The 23564-nt window shown below is 40.5% G+C and overlaps 1 protein-coding gene across 2 annotated transcripts in view; it reads right to left on the bottom strand.

Moving 5' to 3' along the window:
* Window positions 1-10319: 10319 nt before the first annotated feature.
* The window catches only part of TEX14 (testis expressed 14, intercellular bridge forming factor), a 95673-nt gene continuing 82428 nt past the window's right edge, over window positions 10320-23564 (bottom strand). For both annotated transcript variants that reach the window (XM_032871933.1, XM_032871934.1), the window contains 8 exons: window positions 22754-22850; window positions 21265-21339; window positions 18909-18986; window positions 18081-18180; window positions 14214-14306; window positions 12207-12316; window positions 10969-11020; window positions 10320-10513 (listed from right to left, as the gene is read on the bottom strand). In XM_032871933.1, coding sequence (XP_032727824.1) covers window positions 10477-10513; window positions 10969-11020; window positions 12207-12316; window positions 14214-14306; window positions 18081-18180; window positions 18909-18986; window positions 21265-21339; window positions 22754-22850 — 642 coding nt within the window. In that variant the 3' untranslated portion in view covers window positions 10320-10476. The remainder of the gene's footprint in view (window positions 10514-10968; window positions 11021-12206; window positions 12317-14213; window positions 14307-18080; window positions 18181-18908; window positions 18987-21264; window positions 21340-22753; window positions 22851-23564) is intronic.

The raw sequence follows: 23564 nt of genomic DNA, 5'->3' as shown, positions 1-23564 counted from the left end.
TGCACTCCCACAAAAGTGGCTGTTATTCTAAGAGTGTCTCAAATAGTCCCCTTAGCTACCTGCCTGGTGATGTCATAAAGGAAGGAGCTTCCTACTAAACATCCTGGCATACAGCCACAATTTTTTTTAAGTAGACTCCATGCCCAGTGTGGGTTAGAAATCACGACCTTGAGATCAAGAGTCCATGCCCAGTGTGGGTTAGAAATCACGACCTTGAGATCAAGAGTTGCATGGTCTACCAACTGAGCCAACCAGATGCCCCTTCAGAAACAATTCTTCAGAGAATCTCAAGCAGTAACTGCAAGGAAACTGAGGACTTATCTTTGGAGTTGACACCACCAAGACTTTGGCCAAGTTCTTAGCAAAACCAGATTTTCGTAGTACACATAGAAGGCTCCAGATTCTCCCTTCTAGGAATTCCAAGACTCATCCAGAGAAGAAGTCAACCTGATTATTCTACTAAGGCAAGGCTACTTAACTCAATCACTCTGTGTTAGTCCCAGTTTTAGTAAGACACAATTAGAGTTGTCCCAATTTAGTTTAGAACTGCACTGTATAGAAGTAAAAAAAAAAAAAAAAAAAAAAAGAGCTCCAGCCTCTTTTAGGTTTCAGAGGTGGTTTGGTTGACCCTGAGGTAAAAATTCAGATTGCACATATCATAAATTCTCATATTCTTGGCCCAGGAGTGAGCATAGGACTGTAGGAAGGATTCGAAGTTAGTCATTGGTTTCAATCATTAAAGATTCATTGTGCACCTTAGACAAGTTACTTGACCTTCCTGAGCTTTGGTTTCTTCATCTGGAAATCAATGTCTGGGTAGATGTCATATAACAAACGTTAGTGTCCTTTCTCACAATCCTCTCCCCTCAGCTATCCTGATTAGATGGACTCTGGTTCTTTCCTGATTTGAAGAGTGCCTTTGCATCTTGGATGATCATTTTGGATCAGAGACACGATCATCTTTCTTTCCCTTTCACAGTCTCCTCTCCACCATATCCACATCCCACTTTGAAGGATCATCATGGTTATATGATGGATGGTCAGATTCATTGTTTCTGGATCTTTAAATTCACCTTGATTAAAGACAAAGTTGAAACCAAAACCAAACATGTTTCTAGGTAACAGGAATCTCAATAGACTGAGAAACCTTGAGCTACTGACACAAGTCTTTAGAATATAAAACACTTGGCTAACCATTATATCTTGTTTTACAGAAAAGGATAAAAGTAGAATAATATTTACAAGTTAGATATCTGAAAATACTAAGGGTAAGCCAGGTTGAAGTGAAGATGTTTCCTATTTATACTTATTTGATATCTTATTGTTATAAAATTGATACTGGCTGACTTGAACAAAGCTTTCCTATGAGATTCTACTTTCTTCCTTTTTTTTTTTTTTTAGAGAGGGAGGGGCAGGGAGGAGCAGAGGGAGAGATAGATTAGAACTGTAAGCAGGCTCCATTCCCAGTGTGGCCATTGGTGGGGCTCAATCTCACAACCCTGAGATCCTGACCAGATCCAAAATCAAGAGTCAAGATACTTAACCCACTGAGCCACCCAGGCATCCCTGAAATTCTACTTTCAATACAATGACTTATTTTTTTTTTTACAATGACTTATTGTTATATAACCTTTAAGCATGAGACTATAGTACTTATTTGTCTGGGGAGATTATATTTCTCTTTATAAATTTATTGAGAGAGTGATTTTGAATTTCCCTATCATCATGGAACATTAAGTCTGCTCTCACTTTTTTTGATCTTATTAAAATCAGCTCAGTTGTTTGATTGTTTATATTCTCTTAATATTGGGGAAATATATACATTTTCCTGTCAGTGTTCAGTTTCAGTATAAGTAAACACAAAAGGGTGATTTTTGCAGAAATGTTGCAAAACACACACAGAATCTTGATTATTTTCCTCATCGTAAATAGTCTAACTTGAATCAGTCTGTACCTGAGTCACAGGTGGGTTCTTTGAGGCTGATCCTCCCTTTTCTTCCTGGCAGGAGTATGGTGAAGACAAAATGTGATGACAAGTGTAAAAGCAATATTAAACTATTTTATTTTTTTTAATGGAAGGCATATAGTGAGGGGCAGGATTGCCAGGGATGGCTACTTAGTTGATGGGCTCTGTGGTAGCCTGTCTTCAGATGGCCCCCTATGACTCACCTCCTAGTAGTCATGCCTTTGTGTAGTCCCGCTCTCACTCTGATTCAGGGTTTACCCTCTGTGACCAATAGAATATAGCAAAAATGATAGTCTTTGACTTCTTTTTTTTTTTTTTTAAGATTTATTTATTTAGGGGTACCTGAGTGGCTTTGTCAGCTGAGCAACCAACTCTTGGTTTTGGTTCAGGTCATGATCTCATGGTCCTGGAATGGAGCCCCACAATGGCTCCTCACTCAGCAGGAATTCTGCTTGAGGCTTCTCTCTCCCCATCTCCCATCTCCATTTTGCACACCCTCCCCCGCCCCACCAGCTCACACTCCTCTCTCTCTCTCATAAATAAATCTTTATTTGAGAGAGAGAGAGAGAGCACAAGCCCGAGGGGCAGAGGGAGAGGGAGAGAGAATCCTAAGCAGACTCTACGCTGAGTGCAGAGTACAACACAGGGCTCAATCTCAAGACTCCAAGATCATGACCTGAACTGAAACTGAGTCAGACACTTAACTGACTATGCCACCCGGTGCACCAATGGTATGTAACTTCTGAAGCTAGATCATAATGACATAGCACCTCTTGCCTTGGTCTCTTGGATTGCTCACTCAGGAAAACTAGCTACCATGTGGTGAAGACAGTCAATGGGAGACCCAGGTAGAAAGGAACTGAGGTCCCTAGTCAACAGCCAAGGCCAATTTGCCAGTTATGTAAGCCAAATTGGAAATGCATCAAACTGTAGCCTCAGGAGACACCCTGAGCCACAACTGCCCAGTGGAGCTACTTCTAAATTCCTGACATATAAAAACTATTAGAGAGGGACGCCTGGGTGGCTCAGTTGGTTAAGCAGCTGCCTTCGGCTCAGGTCATGATCCCAGCGTCCTGGGATCGAGTCCCACATCGGGCTCCTTGCTTGGCGGGGAGCCTGCTTCTCCCTCTGCCTCTGCCTGCCATTCTGTCTGCCTGTGCTCGCTCTCTCTCTCTCTCTCTCTCTCTGACAAATAAATAAATAAATAAAATCTTTAAAAAAAAAAAAACTATTAGAGAAAATAAATGGTTATTTCTGGGAATAAGCCCTGAGTTAGGGTCTCTGCTCAGCAGGGAATCTGCTTTCCCCTCTGCCTTTCCCCCTACTCACACTTGGGTTCTCCCTCTATCTTTCTCTCTCAAATAAATAAAATGGTTATTGCTATCTTAAGTCATTAAGTTTTGGGGTGACTTCTAATGTAGCAATAGGTTATGTAGAATCAATTTCTCTAGTGTTGACTCTCATTAACCAAGCACAGAGCCCAATATGTAAACCGAAATAACAACTTACTAACACACTTTGAGACACACAATTGTTGAGTGGAATGGAAAGCCAGGTCATTTTCTCCCTGTAGACAGACCAACTTCAAGAGGAAGAAGTTGCTTGGTGAACACAGAATTGGATCAAGAAGTTAGTATGATGGTCCACGAGAGGGCAACACCTGTCACACAGCACTAGATATGCATAGTGGACCCCTCATATGCCCACCCACAATGCTTTAGCTAAGCATCCATCCCCAATGTCTGGCTCCTAAAACTTCATTTTCCTATGCTTTACACTAACCATTCCTCTCTTTTAGGCAGTTTTTCTTCAAGTGAATCCTAACAAAATTGACTACATTTATAGAAAATTATGACATTATAGTCCTGCCTCCAACTATTTAAGTATTCCTAAACCCTTTCTATTCTCCAAACTGAAAATAGCTTTTTAAAAAAAATCTTGTATTTATTTATTTTTAAAGATTTTATTTATTTATTTGACAGAGACAGAGATCACAAGTAGGCAGAGAGGCAGGCAGAGAGAGAGGAGGAAGCAGGCTCCCTGCTGAGCAGAGAGCCCAATGCAGGGCTCGATCCCAGGACCCCGGGATCACAACCTGAACCAAAGGCAGAGGCTTTAACCCACTGAGCCACCCAGGTGCTCCCAAACTGAAAATAGCTTAAAGAGAATTATAAAAAGTTGAAATCATCTGAAATGACCATTTTACTACTTTGATAAGCATCTTTCTAGATATCGATGCATTTGTCACATGTAGATATTCATACATTTTCATGGGGTCATAATGTACCTACTAGCATACTACTACTTGCATTAGTCAGTAACATGTCATGGGCACCCTTCTCTGTCAATAAATCTATATGACACAATTTCTAATTAGCCTGCTTATGGTTGTTCCCTAATTCAAAAAAATTATTGGGGTAAAAAACATAACATTTACCATCTTAACCATTCTGATGTGTATAGTTCAGTGGTATTAAATACATTCACACTGTTCTGCAAAAAAACAAAAAAAACCCCACAAAAACCAACTTGGGTCACCTCCTCCTCAACAGCAAAGCACTATCACTTTGCTATTGCTTGATAAACCTTGCTTTGCTACCCACCACTCTATCTGGTCTTCCTCTTCATTCTTCAAAGTGGTGTGACCAAGAACCGTAGGCACCTACAGAGAAAAAAATCCTGTAACAATCCCAGGGTCCTGGAATTGAGTCCTGCTTTGGGCTCCTTGCTCAGCAGGGAGGCTGCTTCTTGCTCTGCCTGCTGCTTCCCCTGCTTATGCTCTCTCTTAATAAATAAATAAAGTCTTAATTTTAAAAAGTCATTGGGGTTTTGATAAGAGATTGCATTGGATCTATAGATTGCTTTAGGCTTATATTATTAACATGTTAACAATGTAACATCTTCTGTTACATGAACATGTGATGTGTTTCCATTTATGTCTTAATTTCTCTCAGCAATGTTTTGTGGTTTTCATGGCACAAGTGTTTCACCTCCTTGGTTAATTCCTAAGTATTTTATTATTATTTTTTAAATATTTATTTATTTATTTAACAGATAGAGATCACAAGTAGGCAGAGAGGCAGGCAGAGAGAGAGGGTAGCAGGCTCCCTGCTGAGCAGAGAGCCTGACGCGGAACTCGATCCCAGGACCCTGAGATCATGACCCCAGCTCAAGGCAGAGGCCTAACCCACTGAGCCACCCAGGTGCCCCTATGTTATTGTTTTTGATGCCTCTGTAAATGGAATTGTTTTTGTAATTTCCCTTTCAGATTTTCCCTTATTCATGTATGGAAATGCAATGGAATCTTCTGTATTGCCTTTGTATCCTGCCACTTTGCTGAATTCATTTACTAGTTCTAACAATTTTTTGGTGAAATCTTTAGGGTTTTCTACATAAGTTCATATCATCTGCAAACAGATACGGTCTTTATTTTTTCCTTTCTAATTAAGATAACTTTAATTTATTTTTCTTGCCAAATACTCTGGCTAGAACTTCCAATACTATTCAAAAAGAAGTGGTGAAAGCAAGCATCCTCTCTAGTCTCTGATCTTGGAAGAAAAGCTTTCAGTCTTTCAATACCATTGAGTATGATATTCACCATGGATTTTTCATATGTGGCTTTAATCATATTGAGGTTGTTTCCTTTTATTCTTAGTTTGTTGAGTGTTTTTGTCACAAAAGGGTATTGATTTTGTCAGATGCTTTTTCTCATCAAATTAAAATGATGCTTTCTTTCCTCTTCATTCTATTGAGGTGGTATATCACATATTAAATTGTGGCATATTGTAACTGTACATATGATTTTCATGCTTTCAGCCATCCTCGAGTTCCAGGAATAAATCCCACTTGGTTATGGTGTATAATCTTTTCAATATGCTGCTGAACTGTTTGCTAGTCTTTTGTTGAGGACTTTTTCACCAGTGTTCCTATGAGATAATCTGTAGTTTTGTGCCTTTATCTGGCTTTGGCATCAAGAGTAATGCTGACCTCAGAATGAATTAGAAAGTGTTTCTTCAATTTTTTGGAAAATTTTCAGAAGGATTTGTATTGGTTCCTCTTGAGATGTTTGGTAGAATTCACCAGTGGAACCATCAGGTCTGGGGCTCTTCTTTCTTGGGAGATTTTTGATTATTGATTCAATCTCTTTATTAGTTATAGGTCTATTTGGCTTTTCTCTTTCTTCATGATTAAGTCTTACAGATATTGTGTTTCTAAGAATTTGTTCATTTCATCCAAGTTATCCAATTTCCTGGCATAAAATTGTTTATAGTACTCCCTTATAATCCTTTTTATTTCTGTAGAATCAGTAGTAATGTCCCCACTTGAAATTTTTTTTTAAAGATTTGAGAGAGAGAGCTTACAGTAGGGAGGGCCAGTGGGAGAGGGAGAATCTCAAGCAGACTCTGCACTAAGTGGAGCTCAGAGTGGGGCTCAATCTCACGACCCTGAGATCATGACCTGAGCTGAAAAAAATCTCAAGAATTTGGCACGTAATCAACTGTTCCACCCCACTTCATTTTCTGATTTTAGTAATTAATATTTACTAAATTAGTAATTTAGAGTCTTCCCTTCTTTTCTAGTCCATCTAGCTATAGTATTTTCAATTTTGTTGGTCTTTCTGAAGAATCAACTTTTGGTTTCATTGATTTTTTTTCTCTATTTCATTTATCTCTGCTCTCATCTTTATTATTTCCTTTCTTCTGCTAGCTTTGGGTTTAGTGTGTTCTATTTCTAGTTCGCTAAGGTATAATGTTAGGTCGTTGATTTGAAATCTTTCTTACTTTTTTCATGTTTTTATTTATAAATTTCCATGCTTTTGCTGTATCCTTAAGTTTTAGTATGTTGTGTTTTTGACTTCATCTCTAAGTACTTTCTAACTTCCTCATGATTTTTTTAATCACTTGGATGTTTTAAAAGTGTGTTATTTAGGAGCACCTGGGTGGCTCAGTTGGTTAAGCATCTGACTCTTGGTTTCAGCTCAGGTCATGACCTCAAGGGTCGTGGGATTGAGCCCTGTGTCTGGCTACACACTCAGCGGCGATTCTGCTTGAAGATTCTTTCCCCCTCCCCTCACTCACATTCTCCCTCTAAAATAAATAATCTTTTTTAAAAATTAAGCTCCCTGGAGCACAACATCATCTTTCTTTAAAAAAAAAAAAAAAAAGTGTGGGGGCGCCCAGGTGGCTCAGTTGGTTAAGTGTCTGACTCTTGATTTCCACTCAGGTCATGATCTTGGAGTCGCGCAATCAAGCCCCATTTCAAGAGTTCTGTACTCAGCATGGAGACAGCTTCCCTCTCCCTCTACTCCTCCTCCCCTTCACTCACTCTCTCTCAAATAAATAAAAATCTTTTTTTAAAAAAAGTGTGTTATTTAACTTCCATGATTTTATGAATTCTCCAGTTTTCCTTTTGTTATTAATTTCCAACTTCATCCTATTCTGGTCAGAGGAGTTACTCTGTATGATATCTATCTTTTAAAATCTAAAGAGACATAAGTGGGCTATTTTTTAGGTTTTCCCTAAAAAGTATCCAGGTGTACTTGTGAAAAATACATATTCTGTTGTTGCTAAGTAGTGTGTTCTGTAAATATAAGATCTAGTTGGTTTGTTATGTTAACTCCTCTATTTCCTTATCCATCTTCTGTCTGGTTGGTCTATCCATTATTGTGAGTGGGTTTTTGAAGTCTCCAATTGTTATTACAGAATTGTCTATTTCTCCCTTCAATTCTGTCCATTTTTGCTTCCTATATTTTGGTGGCTTTCATTAGGTACATACATTGTTATACTTTCCCTATTGAACCTTTTATTAATATATAATGTCCTTGTTTCTTTTAACCTTTTTCGATTTAAAGTCTACTTTGTCTAATATTAATATAGCCACCCCTGTTCTTTTGGTTAGTAGTTGTATGAAATATCTTCGTCCATCCTTTCACTTTCAATCTGTTTGTGTCTTTGGATCTCAACTGAATCTCTTATAGACAGCACTGACTTAGATTATGTATTTTTATCCATTCTACCAATCTTGTCTTTTGTAGAGTTTGATTCATTTATGCTTAAACTAATTACTGAGAAGAAGGCCTTACTTCTGTCATTATGCTATTTGTTTTTTATATGCCTTTATAATTTTTTTGTCCCACATTTCCTGCATTACTGTCTCCTTTTGTGTTTAGTTGATATTCTCTAATGAAATGTTTAAATTCCTTTCTCATTTCCTTTTGTGTGTATTTAATAGCTATTTTCTTTTTGGTAACTATGAGGATTACATTTTGCATCCTGAATTTGTAACACTCTAATTTGAATTTATGCCAGCTTAATTTCAATAACATTCAAAAACTCAGGGCACCTAGGTGGCTCAGTCAGTTAAATGTCTGCCTTTGGCTCAGGTCATGATCCCAGAGTCCTGGGATTGAGCCCTGCATTGGGCTCCCTGCTTAGGGGGAGTCTGCTTCTCCCTCTGCCTCTCCCCCTGGCTTGTGTTCTCTCTCTCTCACTCACTCTTTCTTTCAAATAAATAAATAAAATCTTTTTTAAAAAGTGAGCCAACAGTTTAACAATCTCTTATGTGTCTGGAACTGTTTACATATTTATTCTCTGCTTCCTTGTAGTGAGGAAAAATGAAGGACTCCGTATACTCCAAAATTTCAGCACCAAACCCACAGAGCAGATGTGAGGATGGGGACTAGGTTCATAAAGAACATATCACCATCAGTCTTAATCTAAAGTTAGCTCTTGGTTCACTTCCACAATCCTTACACTTTGCTTAGGGCACTCTTGAACTACAGTCTCAGGGAAAGCTGCTATGTATAAGTATACAAATACATTTGCTCCAGTATGATCTCAGACAGGTCATGGAATCCTGCACCTAACAGTTGCTCCATAACCAATAAACATTATCTACCAGCATTATTATTGTTAATGTTGGCCAGTATAACATAGTCACTGGCCAGCTAGAAGAGTCTACGGACATTGTAGACAGATTACAAATCCTATCAGTGGGAGTTTACGTGGGACTCTGTGAGCCTAATGAATACTAACAGAATATTCATAGCCTTAATGACTACTAACAGAGAATGCTATAATATCACAACTCACTATTTATCATGCTATCAGCCCTTATATTTTTATGTATGTTGGTTTTGTCTCACCAATTAAAGGTTTATGAGAGGAAGGATTATATATTACAAGTCCCTGTATCCTCCAAGTTTCTTACACATAGCATTATTTGTAAAGTAGTTTGCTTTGATTTTCTTCTGGTTATAATGACAAGCATCTGTCTCTTGATTCAAAGTGGTCAAACAGATTTGTACCTTCTTATTTTATTTGTGCAGGGTAAAATTCTGTGGTGCTAGTAAGAATTGTATGAATATGACCATCCTCAACAGGAATAATTCCGTTTTCACACACAAAAGACCTATTATTTATTTGCTAAGAATAAAATGTTAGCTGGCTAGTACTGTACAACAGTACACAGCTTCTAAGAAAAGGTTTTTATTCATATGTAAAGGCTCTAAACTTGAGGTAGATGAAGGTATATCGATCCTCTAAAAACCAGGCTACACATGTGTATGCATCTGGCCAGTAGTCACTCGCTGCTAAATTAGAAAAAAGGTTGTGCTCTTCACCTTACCACAATTTCATCCTCTAAGGCACTAATGAGGTGAGGTATACAATCTGAAATATACAGAAATGATGTTTGTTCACCTTAAAGAGTTCAAAATATCTTGGACTTTTATTCTGACCTGTACTTTCATCATGTAAGTCAATTCTAGCTGGAATGGGAATATGGCAATCCTAGCCAAGAGGAGGGTAGTATTTCTAGTCTAAAATACGGATGACTGGTGCCAGTTTATATGAGAGGTGGTAGCAGTAGCTGCTTATACATCCAACTTTATAACAGATATTGGGGGCGCCTGGGTGGCTGAGTGGGTTAAGCCTCTGCCTTCGGCTCAAGGCACGATCTCAGGGTCCTGGGATCGAGCCCCGCATCAGGCTCTCTGCTCAGCGGGGAGCCTGCTTCCCCCTCTCTCTCTGCCTACCTCTCTGCCTACTTGAGATTTTTCTCTCTGTCAAATAAATAAATAAATCTAAAAAAAACAAAAACAGATATTGAAGACTGTTTGGGTGGCAGTTCCTCTCCCAATAACTAAAACAAAGAAATTTCTCTTACACAGCTAAAACCTAAATGGTATTAACAGTAAACATTTTATTATATAACAGGAGTTAAAGTTTCAAAAATCTTAAACAACGAAACCAAAAGCCATTCTGGAAACAATGAGAAAATTTTACAATAAAAGCTGCCTTTCACTTTTCAGAAATGTGAACTAAAAATAAATTGTTAAATGTGCAAACAAACAGTTAAGGGCCAGTGGTTCCGTCTACTGCGGCGGCTGAACAAAGTGTGAGCTAGGGGGTCACTGCCCTGATGGTGACTGAAGCAGATGAGGAGAGGCTGGAGCTCACCAGCAGGATGCTCAAACTCTGGCCAGGAGTCCACCTGTGATCCAAATCCCATTAGTCTGACAAGTCACTCTGATCCAGCACGATTATCCTGTGTATTTTTTTTAAAACAACAACAAAAAAAAAAGGAGTTTCGAGTTGGTATACATGTTTTTTAAAGACACAAACAGCAGTTTCTTTCTATTCAACTGAACACACGGGAAAGGGATTTGGATCTTTATAAATTCAAAGGAGATAATCAACTAGCATATCATGGGAATGCACAATGACTGCAAAGCAACTGATAGCACCATTCTGTCCTCTTTGTCTAAAACTGCTCTTGTGCTGACTCTACTATTCTACCAAAGTTGGCATGAATTTCCCCTTATATTTTAATTAACTATAAACATTAACAGATAAAAAAATCCAGCAACTTTGAATTCATTATCATCTTTAAAAATTATCAGTAACCTGATCATTCATGTTTATTCAGATGCTGGTGAATGTTTAAAGCCTGCTCCTATTTCTACAGACAGTGAACTTTATAAGCATATGCCAACTCATTACCTGGATGGTTCAGACCAACCCAGTCGTTTCCAAAAACAGGGTTTTAGTTCCTCTTGATGAAATATAGAAAGAAGAAAACACAACCAGATTACTGTCTGGGTCAAAGTGTGCCAGTATTTAGAAGTCACATTACAATGTTCTCTCTCTAGTTTAGCGTGGACAACAGTCGTTTTCTTCTACAGAGAGAGAATCTTTCTAAAAACACGGTTAATGGGTCTTCCCTCCTAACATTCCACAGCTCCCCTTCACAGCCATGGACACTAATGATGCTAATTCGCAAAGCCCCTGCATTATGTTCTCAGTGAATTCAACACTAGCTAAATGCTCATACGCACTGGGTCTTGTGGCAGTCAGGGTCTCAGAGGAAATCCAGTACACCCCAAGCCCTTTAATGAGGTGACTACTTACACAGGTATAGTCAGAGTTAAGGGAGCAAACAAGGGATGGCAAGACATCCGGTGACTAGCAGCAGACGCAAGCCATTATCACTCCTAAGTCTAAAGGGACTGTGATGGAGGTGGGAAAGAACAGTTACTGGAACCCAGTGATAGCTGCAGCTGAGAAGGACAGGCTGCCTTACAGAAGCTGTGCTTCTGGAGGGATACCACTTCTATGCAGAGACAAGGTGCACTGACCAATGGGAAGCCTGCTGGCCAGGAAGCCCAGGAGATACAGTCCACAAAGCAAAAACAGGACAGAAAAAGGAGGAGAATGAGAATGAACCAGGGAAGGGATGCAAGGGATACCAGATATTCTGAAAGAGTTAATATTTCTAACTTTCTAAATAGGAGGAACTTAAATATAGAGGGGTGTCATTTGTGAATGATGCCTAAAGCTCTGTCGAAATAGTTTTGAAATAAGATTAATTTATACCTCTCGTATTACTTGTAGACTCCACTTAATTTCCACAGTTTATGATTTCTTATAAGATTCTACAGCCTCTGTGTGAGCTAAATATAGAACTCCTTTGAAGACACTAGACAATTAGAAGCAAAACATCTTTCCAGAGAGTGTGCAAGATAAGATGAGGAGACTAGCCAAAGGCTTGCTTAGAAATAGAATTGGATGTTGTTACGGTTTTGTGATGAAGATATGACTGGCAATTAACAGAAAACGTAGGCTGAACTACAGGAGAAAAACACAGAAGGATTAGGTATAGCATCTGGGAAATATTTCTAAATAACTAAGATGTTCATCACAGTCCAAAGACTCCAAGCTAAACAATCATTCATTCATACCTTCTTCAGAAGTTCCTAAAAAGCTGTCCGATTTCCTTCTCTCTGATTTGATCCTTTCTTCTCCTTTTCTCTTCTTTTCACCAGCTTCTTGATCCTTAATATTTTCCTCCCTTCAATGACAATGATTTCGAGCATCAAACCATATGCACAATGGCCAGGAGAACAGGACTGTTCCAAAGAAATCACAATAGATAGCACTAGTGGCCAGGCATTGGCTTGTGTGCGGTAATGTACATTAACACATTTAATTCTTATTACTTCTATATGAGGGAGTCACCATTCCCATTCCCATTAAGTGATGGGGAAACTGAGGCACAGAGAAGTAAGTTACAGGCCTCACTAAGTCCTGGAACTGGGATCCAACCCAAGCAGTCCGTCCCAGACTCTGCTCTCAACTTCTAGGCTATATTATTCACCTCCACCCAACCCCCACAAAGCATTTCACTTATGTTCTAATTGGTGTCCTTTTTATAACCACCATTTATTTTATTATCTCACTTTATTTCCTGAAACTCTCTCTGAAGTATCCGATTAAAGTAGCTGATGATTTTAAGGACCATGTTTGCCAAACTAGTAAGCAGAAGCATCTGTCCCACACAACAGTAAGCTCCTGAAGGGCAGAGACATCCATCCCTCTGCTTCAGCACAGCACCTGGCTCACTGTCCGTGCTCAAAAGATGCTGGCTCAACCAACTTGACACTGTTTAGGGATTTTTCTTCTGTTCTCATTAGCTAAATATTCCAAACAAAATATATAAAATGAGAGAGAAAATAAAGCCAGCTAGAGCAAAAAGGATTTTTCCCTCCTAATCTCTCATCACTAACAGAATCATAGGCTCTAGAATTGGAGGAAGCCTTCAGGCTCTCTTCTACCTCCAGCCAAATGTCTGGACCCAGTGTTGTCTAGCCTGTGCTTGAGTGGGAGGAGCTCCCAGTCAAGAGAGTGTAGAGGCAGTAGTTTTCTCTATCAGAAAGCTATGGCTCTTAGAAAGCATATGCTTTGCTAAATAAAAAATACCTAACTCTGCAGTTTCTAGTCACTAGCTCTGTCCTTTGGGGCAGAAGAGAGTAAGCACACTCTCTTCCCTTTATAGTATCTCTGGTGTTTGAGGGCAGCTATCAATTCTTCTATCCCATCTGTGCTTCTCAGGCTAAGCCTCTCCAGCGACTTCAGCTCTTCTCACAGGACATGGTTTCCAGACGTCTGACTGTTCTAGGGACACCCTCTCCTGTTTGCCAACATCTCTTTTAAAATATGGCACCCAGAAAGACACCCCACACTGTGTCCCAGGAGTTCTCTCTCTAGTGTGAGACATCGCCTTGCCTGGACAATACAATTGTCTGTCCAGCATTAATGCTACACTGACCTTTTTAGCATCAAACTGAGACCTCATGGAGTCGCTACTTATGGGCTCTTCAAGAAAAATTTCTTGAATTCTTACCATATCTCGAAACCCATGCTAAATGCTTAGCATATAAAAATAAGTCACAACTTCCTCCCTCCAATGAAATTACAGTGAGGAGGAACTTCCAGTCAAAAATTCTCCATTTGGCCAGATCCCTCACATTCTACTCAGTTCAATGCTAACCTTCATCTTTAAAGAAATCTAACATTTCCACCTGTCAAGACTATTTTGAATCCACAGTCTACCACCTATCACATTAGCATTCATTCTTAGATTTGTGTTATCTAAAAATTTGATAAGCATGCCTTTTCCGATTTAATTCAAATGACTGATGAAATGTTGAAGGTGACAGGGCCAAGGTACAGCCATCTTAGAGGCCTCTCTGTATACTGATATCAGTCTGGGAATCAGTATCTTGAGCACTGTAGGTGGCTGGAGGAAGAGGGGCAGACAGGAGTCAAGGCTGGCTTAACAGCAGCAATGTAATGACATCACCAGACACTCATTCTTTAAGGAGTCAAGGTATTTTTTTTAAAAACCTAAAATCTAGACCTCCTTCCTGAAAAAGAAGAAAATGATCCTCTGATAGGAGAACAACAACCTTGTGGAGCCTTCAGGGAGATCTTGTAGCTCCGTGCTGTCCTCGGGGGGCTGTAGCCATCTTTCTAGGTCCTCATCGAGAGAAGAGTGAGCTCTGTCCAAGGGCAAGTGAAGAGATTTGAGACAATTCTTGTCCCATGACAAGGAGGCAAAGTGTTTTAGAGTGGGAAAGGCCCTTCAAACCAGTGCTTTCACTGTACACATGAGATAATGAGAGCTCGGTGAGATTGTATCTAGAGCAGCAGAGCTCAGTTAGATCTGATTTAAATGCAGATCAAACTCTTCTTTAGGCCCTTGACCAAAAGCCTCAGCACCCCTAAGAATAGTTATCTCCCAAAGTCCAATGTTAGACTCAGTCTCAATTCTAGGTCATTAAGTCAATTTCCACCTGAGGTTAGAACTGTACACTCACTCCTACAACTACTTTGGAGGAAGAACTACCTCTGAGGCTACAGGATGCAGAGAGTGTTTTCGGAAGGCCTGAAAAGTTGCTCTGTGGGCCTCTATCTGTGTCCAGTACAGCCAGCCCTTTCGGAAAACAGTAATAGCAGCTAACTTTGGATCACGAGCAAAGCACTTTATACAACCAAATTTAATTTGGACTTTTTGAGCTAATCGTCTTCTCGTGCTTGAATAATGATGTACATTTTTACTGAAGGTGTTCTAGGGAGATGGAAGGACGGGATTTATATCATATGTTATAGAAAGAAGATTTCTTTTTTGAAATTATTATTTTTTTAAAGATTTTATTTACTTATCAGTGAGAGAGCGAGAGAGCAAGAGGGCGCACAAGCAAGGGAGCAGCAGACAGAAGAAGCAGGATTCCCACTCAGTAATGAGCCCAACAGCAGGACTTAATCCCAGGGCCCTGGGATCATGGCCAGAGACTAAGGCAGATGCTTAATTGACTGAGCCACCCAGGCGTCCCTATAAAAAAGATTACTAAAACTTTAAAGAAGTATGTATCTTCCCCCACCTTTGCCTCTTTGTTTTTTTTTTCTGTCTCCCCAGGAAGGACCTTCCTTGCAGGTCCCAGGACTCCAGTCTCCTCCTCTACATCCCAGACTTCCCTTACAAGTCTCTTTCTTTTCCTTCCTCACACAGAATAATTTAGCCCTTGCAGAGTGTGACGGAAACTGGATTCACTATCTAAAAGATATTCATAGCACTCTTCTCCCTTGCCTTCCTCTTCTATAGCAGCTAAAAAGCTAAAAACCCAATTTATAGTCTCCTTTGCAACTGAGGGTGGTCATGCATCACATTTGGCCGCTGAGATATATGTGGGCACTGCTGGGGAGGGCTTCTGGGAAAGTTTCTGCTCTCCAGATAAAAAGGGGCAGAGTCACAATATGCCTTTGCCCCACCCTTTTATCTCTGCCTGGTGTGTGGACAGCAGCCATCTTGCAACGAGGAGGTGACAAGTCTGAAAATAAAGGTCAACATGCTATGGTGGCAAAGCAAGAATATCAAAGAGCCTAAGTCTCTGGTCGCATCACCAAGCTGCTACATCAGGCATGCCCTGCCAACCAGTGGGACTGCCTCTTGTGTGAGACAAACCCATCAAAGCACAATGGTGGGGTTTTCTATCATCTGCAGCTGAAAGAATTCTGCAGGCTACCCTAAGGATTCCCAGGACCAGGATTAGGATAAGGGGAATGGTACAAGGATAGATTCAGATCCTCTTTTTCGGGGCACCTGGGTGGCTCAGTGGGTTAAGCCTCTGCCTTCGGCTCAGGTCATGATCTCAGGGTCCTGGGATGGAGACCCGCATCGGGCTCCCTGCTCAGCGGAGAGCCTGCTTCCTCCTCTCTCTCTCTGCCTGCCTCTCTGCCTACTTGGGATCTCTGTCTGTCAAATAAATAAATAAAATCTTTAAAAACAAACAAACAAACAAACAAGCAAAAAAAAAAAACAGATCCTCTTTTTCTTCAAATTTTAGACATTCTGCTCATCGTGGATTTTTTGGCATCAATTTTCATTTTTAAAAATACCGCATTAAAATAATTTATCTTGACTCCTGTGTTTTTTAAAATAAAGACTTTATTTATTTATTTGACAGAGAGATAGAGAGCACAAGAAGGAAGAACAGCAGGTAGAGGGAGAGGGAGAAGCAGGCTCTCGCTGAGCTGGGAGCCTGATGTGGGGCTCGTTCCCAGGACCCTTGGGATCATGACCTGAGCTGAAGGCAGACACTTAACCAAGTAAGCCACTGAGGTGCCCCCAACCCCTGCATTTTTTGGTGTCTTCTCCTTCAACTTTGTGCCCAAGGAGTGTGTCTCACTCACCTCACACCAGTCCTATTCCTGAATCACGGAACAAGGCAAGAGAAGTCAGAAGGCATGAGAGGTGAACTGAAGTGGTTTACCTTATAGCATGGGTCAAAGGAGAGCCCTGAATCAGGAATGGAATGGGGTTTTTTGAGGCAACCTTGTGTTTTTAGACCCAACTATCTGGATGATTGCCCCCATTTTTCTCTTATTTGGCTACAAAGATCTAAAAATTCTCTTCCGAGGCCTTTAATTGAAACATTTTTGAAAAAAGCTGAAACCTATGTTCACCTCACAAAATGAAGTAAAAACAAACAAAAACAGAAAAAAAGCAACTTGACAAGAAAAAAATCCTATTAAAAAATGGGCAAAGGACTTGAATAGTTATTTCTCCAGAGAAAATCTACAAATGGCCATGGACCATATGAAAAGTTGCTCGACATCACTCATCACTGGGGAAATACAAATCAAAACCACAACGAGATATCACCTCATACTCATTCCATTAGAGAGGCTACTATCAAAAAAAAAAAAAGAAAATAACAAGTATTGGCAAGGATGTGAAGAAACTGGAGCTCTTGTGCACTGTTGGTAAGAATGTAAAATGGTGCAGCTGCTGTGGAAAACAGTATGGTATTTCCTCAAAAAATTAAAAATAGATTTACCATGTGATCCAGCAATACCACTTCAGGGTACATATCCAAAATAATTGAAAGCAGGATATCCAGAAGAGATATTTGTACACCCATGTTCATAGAAGCATTATTCACAGTAGGCAAAAGGTAGAAGTAACCCAGTATCTACGAATAAATGAATGGATTAACAAAATGTAACATACACACGCACACACACACACACACACACACACACAGAGGAATTCAGCCTTAAAAAAGAAGGAAATTCTGGGGCACCTGGGTGGTTCAGTTGGTTAAGTGTCTGCCTTCAGCTCAGGTCATGATCCTGGGCCCTGGGATTGGGCCCCACATCAGGCTCCCTGCTCAGCAGGGAACCTGATCTCCCCCTCCCTCTGCTGCTGCTGCTTCCCCTTGCTTGTGTGGCGCGCTCTCTCTCTCTCAAATAAATAAAATAGTTAAAAGAAGAAGAAGAAGAAGAAGAAGAAGAAGAAGAAGAAGAAGAAGAAAGAGGAAATTCTGACCATGTTGCATGGATGAACCCTGAGGATATTATGCTAGGTGAAATAAACCAGTTACGAAAGATAAATAATGAATGACTTCACTTTATGAGGTATCAAGAGGAGTCAAACTCATAGAAGCAGAAAATAGAACGGCGGTTGCTAGGAATTGGGGAAAGGGGGAATGGGCAGTTGGTTTTTAATGAGTACAGAGTTTCAGTTTTGTAAGAAGAATAAGTTCAAGAGACTATTTGCACAACAATGTGAATAAACTTAACACTACTGAACTGTTAACGTTTATCTTATCACAGTGGTAATTAAAAACAAAAAACTTTCAGGAATAGGGGCTATTAGGACAATATGAAGAAAGACCTTTTCTTCCCGTCTTATTTGTCAGTATCAGAAGACAAATTAATGCAAACTGATATGATATACTAAATCCTTTCAGAAATCCAGCTTTTTCTGTTACCTCTCTGTGTCCTCTTCTAGATCCTGAGTTTCTTTGGTCCAAAGCATACTGCTATCTTCTTTTTCACAGTTAGTTTCTTGTTCTTCTAAGTGCCTTTGATCTAAAAACAGTTGAAAGACTTTATTAGAACAACATCAAAAAACAATTGAGAAAGTTTGCCTTAAAATGGAGTGCAAAAAATTAAGGATAATCAGTGTTCCCTGAAATATGCATTGCATGACTTCTTCCCAGGAGAGCCAGAGACCAGGTGGCAGTCCACAGGGTGCCTGCATTCACAGCAGCTGCTTCTGGGGTCTTGGGAGCTCTCTGGTGCCAGGTGAAGCAACAGGAAACCTCACCTGTGCCAAGACTCAAGAGAGACAGAGGAAGCAGAAGAAAGAAAGGGCACATAGAAAAAGAGGCAGGAGACCCTGGAAACAAATTGCCCAGATTTACATTGGGGGACTACCCTGATCTTACTTGTTAGATGTTTCTAGGTTGAAGCCCCAAGGAAGGAATTTGGGTGGGGAAGTGTAGTACCCTTTAATCTATGCCAAGCATTTCATAATGTTATCTCATTTCATCCTGCCAGCAGTCCTATGAAGGGAAGGTTTGTTCACTATCTTACAATGTAGCAGGCACTGTGCATACCTCAGGATGTAAGAATTATCATCCACATTTTACAGATGAGGATGACTGAGGCATGAAATCATCTGCAGTACAAAAGTGGCAACTGAGGTGGAAGTGTCCCTGACTTCAAGGTCCCCAGGACCCCAGATGTACCAATGTGCTGCCAAAGACAGTGTCGCAGCAAGGCCCTGATGAAAAGGACCTGGGTAGTTGGCTTACCTTTTGCAGTGATGCCTAGATGACTTGCTGTGTTCTCCCCCAACACTGTGGATGAGGCCTGCTGCTTCTTCAAGTGCTCTGTCACAATTATACAAAAGCAGAAGGCAACTTACTTCTTCCTTTATATATCACACCATTCTCTAGGGCAGTGGTTCTCAAAGAGCAGCCCTCGGATCAGCCTCAGTATGCTCACTCAGTTATACTCAGCATACTCTGACTTAGATGTGCAAATTCTCGGGCCTCATTCCAGACCTACCGAGTCAGAAACTCTGGGGGTGGGGCCAAGCAATCATATTTTACAAGCCCTCCAGGTTACTCTGACAGCTGGTAAAATTTGAGAACCACTGGTCTATGCTGTTCAATTCCAAGAGTAAAAATAAAAACAAAAATGTTAACGATGATAGGTCACATTTGCAGAGCCCTACGTAGCAGGTACTGTTTTTAATTTACACACATTCATTCAAGATTAATGTTTGCAATCTTCACAACAACCCTACAAGACTGATCATGTGATTGCCAATTCTGTTTAGCAGATGAGGAAATGAAAGTAAAGAAAGGTTGAGGACCTTGCCTGGTATCACATAGAGAGTAAGATGGAGAGCTGGGATTTAAACCTTGATGGTCCAGCTCTAAGATCTATGCTCCTAATCTGTGTTTTATTCTCTCTCAAATAGTGTGGAACAACATCAAAGCAACTTCCAATTTTCCCCACCTCTGTACCCTATATTTCATATTTTTACTAAGTTTATGAAGAGACAGAAGGCAAAGAATATCCATAATTTCTAGTTCCTAAAGAATTGACCGCAAGACCAAGACAAGTGTCTGCTAGACCCCACATACTGCTTTGCATTTGCTAGCTTTACAGTTTGCTTCAAGTGCTCCCAGAGCAAAGCAGGAAGATAGATTGGAGGCAGCACACACAGGGACCATAGTTCCCTGATGCAGCCCTATTGTGTGCAGGCACAGGGCTCTCTCTTACTGCAGGTCAGGAAGTAGGCCCTTCCTGCCGCTCCTGGGCATCAAGGGGCCCCATTTGATTATTTCAAATAATCTGAAATTTAGAAATCCATTTTTATCCTTGTTAAAAGTAGTCCCTTGTTGATCTTAAAGGATCATCTTTACCCTAGGGTTCAAGAGGATCCTCCCCTTTAGGCCCTTGTCAGAAGACTAGAGCTTTGGATGTGGGTCCTCCAAAAGAACAGGTGTCAGCACCAGGGCACTCCCCAAAGCTCTCTTGAGGTAGAACAACAGAATAATATACAGTAATTGCATGGGAGTGTCCATTATTAGGAGACACTACTCAGGTGCCCTTGCGCTTTTGTCTTTCTGGGAAATTGCTGACTCATGTCAAAGTACAGACATCACCTAGAAACCAGGTCCAGATAATTCCCATATGTAAAATGAGGGAGGGTTTCTGCAGCGTATACTGTGGTACAGCTGTGCCATGAGGCTATAGCCCAGGAGGAAGCCTGTTAACAGCTGCTGAAATGGGGGAGTCCATATGGTGACTAAGAGAGAAGACAGCAGGATCCAGAGGGAAAGTATCACTAAGGTCAAACCGCAAAGGATCCTACAAATCCTGACGTTAAGTCATGACCAAGAACAAATGACACTGAGAATTTACCTAAGCTGGACATGTGTAGGTGACCTCTACTCTTACAAGCAGCAGTTCTATTGCTATACTAAGAAAAGCAACTAGAGAGAAGGATTTTGCAGTGACTCCTGTGATCTCTATAGAAGGAAAGGGTGTAGGGGTGGGCGCCCTCAGAGCTTAACCCAACAACCCTGTGATCCTGTGGAATTGGAGGAGAGGTGCGATGAGGTAAGAAGGGCCCGTGAGTACAGAAAAAGAAACTAAGGAAGGTTCTGGCAGCTCTGACTGGTTCCACCCTAGTTCTTGTGCCACTAGGAAGGTAACTCATCCATGATCCTGATACCTTTAGTACCTCCCGCTGATGGCAAAACTGAAAAGTACAGGATGTCTTGGCCTCAGTAGCCAGACATCACGCCTCCAAATTATCATTGGTTTGGTTCAAAAAGGAAGTGAAAAATTCCTTTAATAAAAGAATTTCATCATAATAAACACTCAAATATTGTTATTTCTCTTAGAATCATTACCATAGGTCCTTTAAGTAACAAAATGACAATAGACACAGGCTAATTATCCTGGACAGGTTTCAGTAGTAGTGCAAGGCCCATTTCATTGGAAAACCGCTCCTTCCTGAATTGTACATTCTATGAGACCTTCTGAGAGGCTTTTGTACCAGTGCTTACACATGAGACAAAGAACCACACTGTGGTCAGGGACCATAACAAACAAGGCCACGGAGCACATTCAGTATTGAACATCCCTTACCAATTTCGTCAAGCAGCTCCTGAGATGGTGGTGGTAGCTCATCAATGGGACGCTGTGAAATGGCTTCTACTAGTGCTTAAAAAAGATAAAGGGGAAAATGACTTAATACCTTCCTGGCCCTGAACTGGATTTTCACAGCTTCCACATGGACTTAGGACCTCTCAACAGTAAAACAAACCAAGGCAGGGACACAGCCTTTCTTTCACATTAGCAGTCCTACCTGAGACCTCCTAACATGTGAATGGGTTTACTCCCCCTTTTACTTCAAACCCTTTCCTACTTTGCCCCATACCCACCCCAGTACTGCCTGATCCGTGTCCTTTCCTCCCCAAGGATATTGGGGTACATGAGGTACAAATCCTTACTAAGTGGCTGGGGGCTCCCAGAGGGATAGAGGCGCTCTGGACCACTCAAAATGAACAAAACATAAAGTGGGAGGTCTTTATAGATTATCAGGCCAAGGGATACAAAGCAACCATTCTTTGGGCCTTTCCCTAACTGCTCAGTTGTAACACTAACCAAAAACCCTCAGCATAATTCACAAAATCCAAGAACTGTGCCAAAACATAAGACATTAAAATTAGTATAGCAAAGGCAACACACCTCAAGGGCTGTTAATATTCTCATATCTTTTGATTTGAAAACTATCTCCTAGGAATCTATCCTGAGAAAGGTATCAGAGGTACAGACAAAGATTTTTGTACAAAAAGCAAAAATTAGAAAACAATATAGGGGTGCCTGGGTGGCTCAGTGGGTTAAGCCTCTGCCTTCGGCTCAGGTCATGATTCCAGAATCCTGGGATTGAGCCCCGATCTGGCTCTCAGCTCAGCAGGGAGTGTGCTCCCCCCGCCCCCTGTCTGCCTGTCTCTCTGCCTACTTGTGATTTCTGTCAAATAAATAAATAAAATCTTTAAAAAAAAAAAAAAGAAAACAATATAAATCTTCAACATAAGGGCTTGTCTAAGCAACATATATAGAACGGACTATTGGAACTTCCACTGATTAAGGGGAAATCCTCAAAACACAGCATCAAAGAAAAAAAAAAGCCCAGAGCTGACACACAATTATGATCTCAACTATGCTAAAAATATATACATTTTTGTATATTTCTAGAAATATGAAATTAGAGGGATGCCTGGCTGGCTCAGTCAGTACAGCATGCAACCCTTCATTTGGGGTCTTGAGTTTGAGCCCCACGTTGGGCAGAGAGTTTATTAAAAAAAAAAAAAAGATGAAAAAGATACATATCAAAAAAAAAAAAAAAGATACATACCAAAATAATACAAGAAGTTAAAAAACTGGTGGTAGAATAGTAGGTTTTTTTATAGCTCTTTTTAATTCTCTAAGTTTAATGAATATGTTTTATAATCAGAGGGAAAATAGCATTTCTATTTGAATCTAATATAGCATCAAAGATGAGACTAAGGTTCCCTTAAATTGGATTTTTTTTTTTGGGGGGTCCTATTTTGATATTATAAACACAGGTTACCTTTCGGCAGGCTCCTTCTCTGGGTGGCATGGGACGATATGTCAGATGACTTAGCAATATTGGAGGAACCTGCCCCAGTAAATGCAGACAATCTCTTCTATAAGTAAGACATAAACATGGTAATTGACACATGTATTGAGCTCAAAAGAACCATGAAGTTCAATCACTTCCAAGATTAAGCCTGTGTTTCACTGATGGAAGAAGTCATTTGTTTTGTTGATTGAGTCAAATTCATTCTAAAGGCCCCTCCTCTGCAATCCCTTCTCACCCCTCTTTGCCTCCCCAGTGCCCAGTACCTGCCTTTGTGTTGGATCACACCAGCCTTTCTCACTAGATGTGGAGCTCCTCCAGAGCAGAGACTATGTCTATCTTATTTATATTCGGATGCCTAGAAGAGGACCTGGCAAGCTATCCGGCACTTAGAACCTGCCCAATTAACAGATGGCTGAATGAAGCATAAAGTTCTTTATCACCCTACTTCAGAGTGGACCTTTTGTGAGTCAAATGCCCAAAGAAGATGACAGTTGGGGCACCTAGGTGGCTCAGTGGGTTAAGCCACTGCTCAGGTCATGATCTCAGAGTCCTGGGATCGAGCCCCACATCGGGCTCTCTATTCAGCAGGGAGCCCGCTCCCCCCCCCACCTGCCTCTCTGCCTACTTGTGATCTCTCTGTCAAATAAAAAAATTAAAAAATTTAAAAAAAAGATGACAGTTGATTTTTATTTATTTTTTATTTTTAAAAAAGATTTTATTTATTTATTTGGCAGAGAGAAATCACAAATAGGCAGAGAGGCAGGCAGGGGAGCGGGGT

This window comes from Lontra canadensis, unplaced genomic scaffold (genome assembly GCF_010015895.1).
Source record: "Lontra canadensis isolate GAN:19392208 unplaced genomic scaffold, GSC_riverotter_1.0 scaffold43, whole genome shotgun sequence".
Taxonomy (NCBI): Eukaryota; Metazoa; Chordata; class Mammalia; order Carnivora; family Mustelidae; genus Lontra; species Lontra canadensis.
Note: the sequence above shows the minus strand (reverse complement) of the source record. Positions and strands in the feature narration are given on the sequence as shown.